General features: G+C 42.2%; 1 protein-coding gene across 6 annotated transcripts in view; it reads right to left on the reverse strand.

The window, feature by feature from the left end:
* RICTOR (RPTOR independent companion of MTOR complex 2) overlaps positions 1-3383 on the reverse strand; it is a 122947-nt gene extending 119564 nt beyond the window's left edge. For 2 of the 6 annotated variants that reach the window (XM_086677464.1, XM_086677437.1), the window contains exons 1-2: positions 3264-3383; positions 3045-3092 (exon numbers count right to left, since the gene is read on the reverse strand). In XM_086677464.1, the coding sequence (XP_086533590.1) occupies positions 3045-3092; positions 3264-3312 (97 nt within the window). In that variant the 5' untranslated portion in view covers positions 3313-3383. Of the gene's footprint in view, positions 1-2512; positions 2979-3044; positions 3093-3263 lie in introns of those variants that run through there. The other 4 variants (XM_025923571.2, XM_086677453.1, XM_086677475.1 and 1 more) reach the window with 3 other exon arrangements.
* Positions 3384-6470: the final 3087 nt, after the last annotated feature.

The following is a 6470-nucleotide window of genomic DNA, read 5'->3' on the forward strand; positions in this document are numbered from 1 at the left end:
ATGTATGAAGGAACTACAGCACTAATAACCAATACCAAAACCAAAGTGCCATATAACTCTCCTGAGCCTCAAAAAGCTTGCAAGACTAGTTAAAATATTATTACTAAGAAATTTTCTGAAGTCAGAGAAAAAATTCTAAGGTTCTATAAAATAAAATATTACATTTTACCTTAACTGCACATAATAGATTACTCTTTGCTTAGACCTAATTTACTGGTAATCTCACAGATTATTTCTTTACAGTAACTATATTCAAAAACTCTACTTCAGACAGACTATACCCAATTAATAGTAAGTCTCAAAAAAATGAAAGCCTTAATACCATAATTCCTTATTAACAAGTTTATGATGTTCAAAACAATTCTGAAATATTTTAAATGTGATATAATTTTGATTCCATAGTGTAGGAAGACAACTAACATTTAGTTAACATCACTCACAAAAGTATCAGCTCCTGTGCTGAGTATTTTAAGCACTAGTTCTCATATTCTTAATAAGACTTTGAAGTTATTTCTCTTGGATATGAAGAAACCAAGAATCAAGCAAGGTCAAATAACTTGCCTCAAATCACCTATTAGATATTCCAGCTAAGATTATAATCCAGAACTATTTGACTTTACAGTCTCATCTCTTTTCACTACATACTGATGGTTCCTTTCGGAATAACAATGAACTGTGTGAGACAGCTACACAAAGAATTTCTCAAAGGTTACATAAAAACAATTAAAAAGAGAGCAAACACTGCCTTCACATTAAAAACAAGTAGTTCTGGTTACCCAAACTTAACCTAAAACATACAGTAATCCAATACACAAACAGCCGCCCTTCAGCTGCAACTCAGACTGCCTATAGTTCTCAAATTATTACTAAAGTATAATTCCTCCTGAACTTTCTTCACATTAGATCCACGAGACATCTTTAGATCCACAAATCTTCTTTTAGCAATGACATGACTGTCAGAATAGCAGTTTCTTGAACAATAGCTTCCCTATATAATGAATCTGAGATTACTTTTTTTATTCTAAACTTCCTTAGGATTTAGGAATAAATCTCATATAACCTCTCTTACTTGCATACGCCTTTTGCAATCAGGTTCAACTGGCTGTGTATATTTCAAACTGAAGTATATTTTGTCAAGGCAAGCAGAAATAGCATTTTCTACTTTTTGCATTATCTTGAAAATACCTATTGACATAGGTGTTCACTAATTGTCCAGGTAGCATAACATTTTAAATGGCAAACATACAGAGTTATCTGTGTACTTGAGTAAGACTGAAGTAAATCAAAGGTATCAAATTTGCACATAAGCTCTTATACAAACTAAACTTCTGATACCAGCCACAGAAATCACTATATACAGAAGTTCTGCAAACTCAATTTAAAGCACAAATACAATTTATTTCTAGTACCACACCCAAACAGGTTTTTAATGAGAACATTAAGACAGAAGATCTATCTAATAAGTGCTCTTTTCACCTCCATCTAAACACATATGCTCATGAAGAAATTAAATCAATAAAGTATACCTGTTACAGAACTCAAATGCTAATGTTAAGCCCTGTAGGAATTTTGTTGTTAAGAAATTTACTAGAAAATCTTTTCCCACATACATTTTATCAGATTTTCCAAGTGTGTTTGTTATATATACAGTCAAGTTTCCAAACTGTTACACAAAAGTCAAAAGCTTTACATCTTTCTACACTAACACTCAAACCCAATTCGCTGGGGAAAAAATGTTCCAATTTAGTGCATTAGTAGAAATCTTTCTGCCTGTTCACACCAGTGCCTAGTTCAACCAAAACAAAGTCCCTGAACTTTCAGAATAAAATATTCTTACAAAAATGCACTCTTGTAGCTAAATGAAAAGTAGACGTTTAGTTAATAAGTTATCTTACACTTTGACACACAAAATAAAACAAATTAGACAATGCCTTAAATACCAGAGATGAGCCTCAACAAGGAGCCCACGTCTGACAAATACTTTAGATAAGTCACTACGTCAAATAGAACGTAGGTTAAATTTTTTATTTTTTATAGAATGTTTATGACTTTTCTTTTTAACATCCTAAAGTGTTTTTCGGATCTCAAAAAAGGAAACTGACTCTGTACAGCTGAACCACTTTACACTCTATGCTACAGCCGGTGTGAAATATGACTTCTTCGGAATCAGCAGACCAGATCCTGTTTACCGTGGAAGAAAAAAGAAAAACCGTGTATATAACTACTAAATCTTCAGCCAGGTATTGTCGAATAAAGTCCAGTACGGTGCCTAACAGAAGATACACTGGCCAGCAGCAGGATTAGGTCCTTAAAAATACAACCGGGGTTCGCCCAGTTCCGAAGGTGTAAACAAACCCATAGCCACTGCAGAAGGTAAACAATGAACCTGCAGCGAGGGTGAGGGGGCGGTCTTTGCCAACTACAGTCCCAGCCGCCCGGGAAAGGGAAACGGGAATGAACTACAGCGTAAACCAGACACTCAGCCACAGTCACTGACTCTAGGTTTCACTACCGAGTTATCAATGCTCCGGGTCCCCCAGAGCGGTGGGCAAAGAGAAAAGCAGTCACGCAGGCAGCAGAACCCAGTAGGTCCGGCTTCTGCTCTGGGGGACGGGTAGGGCAGGATGTGGTCGCTCTTCCCTCAGACATCCTCCGGCAACCTAAATAACAGCCTCTACCTCCCGCCGGCCGCCTCCGGGCGAATGGCTGCACGAGCTCCGGGATGGGAGTTAAACGCTCCCTCGGGGGTCCAGGCAACCCAGAGGGTCACCGGCTCCGCCGAGTCCCGCTCGGCGTTCCCCGGCACTCGCCGCACCCAGAGGCCCGGAGAAGGGCGCGGGGCGAGGAAAGCGGGCATCGGGAAGGGGGATGGGTCCCGGGAGGCGGCCCCGGGCTCCGCTCCTGCGGGCCAGCAGGCGGGGCTCGGGCTCTGCCTCCCGCACCCCCGCGGGTCCCGTGCGGGGCCCGCCCCTGCCCCCTGCCCCCGGGCCCCAGCTCCTCCCCAGCAGCGCGCCCTCGCCGGCGCCCGCGGCGCCCCACATTACCTCGGGTCAGATCCAGCGGGACGTTCTCCTCGCCGCTGTCATTCCGCCCTGCACGAAACAGACACACAGCTCCAATTAGGATTCGTTCGCAGGCCAGCGGCGGCAGCCCTGGCTCCGGCCAGCGCCCCTAATCGCTCCGCCTGCCCAGGGCCAGGGGGAGGCAAGGGCCAGGGGTCGCGGGCCCCAGGCGGCGGGGGGTGAGGGTTGCAGCGGGCTTACCTCGTATTCGGAGGTTCTTTAGCGAGCGGCCGCGGCCGATCGCCGCCATATTGACGGGTTTCAGTCACAACACCGGAAACCTCGCCCAATCGCGCGAGAACCCCTTCCCCTCCCCGCGCGCCGCGCCCGCCCCCCGCGGCATCTCCCCCGCCCCTCCGCGGCGGCAGGCGGCGGGTGGTGCCGACTGAGCCCCGGGCGTGGAGGGAGCGCGGGGCCAAGCTGGGGTCTCTTGTGCAGCTCGCGGCGCGCGCACACATCCGTCCACCGGAGTGCGCGAGGTCGCGGCGACGCGCGTGGCCCTCCGAGAGCATGTCGGCTGGGAGGTGGCATTTCCCACGAGGGGAATCCCATTGATGAGAGTTTGCAGCGTGGAGGATGCTTCCCCTCCAGTGCCGCGGAAACTGTAATCAGAGTCGGGGCGAGCTGGGAGGAGGCCGGGATGCGGCCGACCGGCCACCTGCGGAAACCATCCTGCCTGATTCTCCTGCTTGCTTTCAAGCCCCCTTCCTTATTCATCAGTTAAAACGATGTTTACTTAAAAGAAAGAAAGAAAACAACAACAACGCTGCGCGCAGTTTTAACGTTAACTCAAATCCCTTCCTAGAAGTCGCTTTGCTCCAACCAAGTTCACATGTAACAAAGTTTGTTTTCCACCCTAGCTCTGACCACCATGCTAAGCAGCCTTGCACTTGATCTTCAAAACCACACTCAGCCAGGAGAACTCCTCTGAGAGGAAGTGGTCTGGTGGACGTTTTGTTTTTGACCGCCTAGTGCAGACCAGGAGAAGGGGATTAAGAAGCCAAGGAGTGCAGGGTGGTGGTCTGGGGCGGTGGGTGGGATGGTTCCCGCGCACGCGCGGGCGCCGGGAGGCCCGGGGAGAGGGTTTCCTCTGCCTGGAACCAAGCAGACGCAGCTGAGGGCTGTGTCGGGTTTTCTGTCTGTGTAGCTTCTGAACACTGACTAATGTAGATGTTGTGGATTAACATGTTTTATACATAGACCTAATAATTATTAGCTGTAGAGATCTCAGTTCTAGAAACTTTTCCCATCTAGTATATATACACCCAGCCCCTGACCCAGCAACTTTAAACTCTTTAGTAGACTAAAGAGAGGGTGAGTGTTGTCCCCTCCTGTTCCTCTATTTGTCTTTCTACGTGAGACTAGAAGTTAAACAGTGGAGATCTTGCTTTAACCACATCTGTTCTGACACTTAATGCAGTGGCCAGAATAAATAAGCGTTAAATAAATAATCGGCATTGTTCCAATGCCCTCTTTAATGTGAAAAAAAAGCAATATTGGAGATATAATTGCCGTTGTCAGTAATAGTGATCAATTGGAAACACAATTGACCACAGGTAGAGATTATGCAAATCATTACAACCATCAAATGATATAGGTCTGGTATATTTATAGAAAATAATGTTCATGATTTTAAATCAAGAGAGTACAAAGTTCCCTTTTTATAAACGTTTAAAATACATATCAAATTAAAATTATACATTATAAATTATTTTACATATATGTGTACATAGAAAAGAGTCTGAGAAGATATACATCAAAATGTTTTTTTTTTCCCTTTCAGTTGTGGAATTACACATATGGTTTCTGTTCTTGTTTGCTGTCTATACTCTTTAAACGTCCTATAGTTAATATATGTCTAGTGTAAAATAAGTAAGAGTTATAAAAAGAAAAATAAAAGCAGCATAGAGTAACATCATCAAGAAAAAAAAAGAGAAACACTACTTCCTTGGGATACTATTCTATCTGTATTTTCCTGCCTTCCCCCCCCCCCCCCGCCCCCCTTATTAGGTCTGCAATCAGATATCTGTTCCCGATATTGCCCTTGTATTCAAGGATGCAACACAATTAAAGTACTTTTTAAAAATGTCTCCTGACTCAACCAGTAGTAATTTTGATAACAACATACTTGCTCTTGCTTTTGTAGCTTTCAGGTCGTGGTGCAAAATTATTTATTCTAGTTACAGCTTTAGGCAAAAATCACAAAATTTTAAGGTCTGGTGAGGACATTAAACATTTGCATTTCATCCCTCCATGTATTACATTTCACCATTTCAGAGAAGTAGAAATCTATCAATGTAAATTCTACCAGGTTCTTAGAATTGTTTCAATTTTCAACCAACCCTTTTTATTGTGTCCCTATTTATTCTAAATTAGCTCCTTCCTAATACAATTTAACTTCATTTTCTCTTTCATTCTTTCATGAAAGTTGAGTAAAACTGATCCACTTTAAATTACTTACAGTAAGTGAAAGCCTGAATCTAACAGCCTTTCATCTTTATAACTATACATTCCTATTTAAAGATCATTATTCACTTATTCCGTCTCTTCCAGTAGGAAAAAAGATCATTTTTCTCCAGTCTTACATTGAAACTACTTTTTCTTCTATTACTATCTCAGTCATGTAAGTGGCTGTGTTCCTCCCCTTTGTTTTTAAGGTGAATAATAGTCTTTCTGGTAAAAAAAAAACATTCTTAGTGTTTGCAAATGACACTCAACTGGGAAGCAGGAGTTTAGGTAAATTTCAGTAAAGAATACATTTCACAATGGTGTGTTTGCTTTTTAAACAATGCATTATTGATTCTACTCAGTGTGCTGTTTGTTAAAATCTCCAAGTTATCTTCTATACTTGCCAATAGCTAGCCATTCCTCTTTTTGAAACTTGTTTTTCTTCCTTATTTATTTTAGCCCACCCCTGTGTTTTACTCATTTTGTTTACTTCTTACTACTTCTCCAATTTTCCGGGTCATTTTGATTCTAATCTGGTCATTGAGAATTTAACTTCTGCTTCTTAGTTTTCATTTCCCAACTAGGTTTCATTTGCTGTGTGAATGAATGTCCTTTTCTCATAGTATTAGTCACTGATAAAAAATGTTATATGAGATTGGGTCCAGGACCACACCTCTAAGAGATAACTGATTCTGAAGATACAGTGACTCCATTGATAATCATTATCTGGGTTCTATTTTCTATCCTGTTACACAAAGGTAGTAAGTCTGGTTTATAAACCAAATATTACCAGTTTCAGATACAGAGATAATGTTGAACAGAAAAAAACCTTGCCAAAATCTTAGTTCCCTTTATATATTTGCCTGAGTACATAGGCCATACGAAGATAAAGCAAGTCGAAAACCACAGCATTTAGTCAGTCTGGTTTTTTTGGTAATTTCTCTTCAGAGTTAAATCACA

Source organism: Puma concolor, chromosome A1 (assembly GCF_028749965.1).
Source record: "Puma concolor isolate L17-30 chromosome A1, mPumCon1.1.hap2, whole genome shotgun sequence".
NCBI classification, from domain to species: domain Eukaryota; kingdom Metazoa; phylum Chordata; class Mammalia; order Carnivora; family Felidae; genus Puma; species Puma concolor.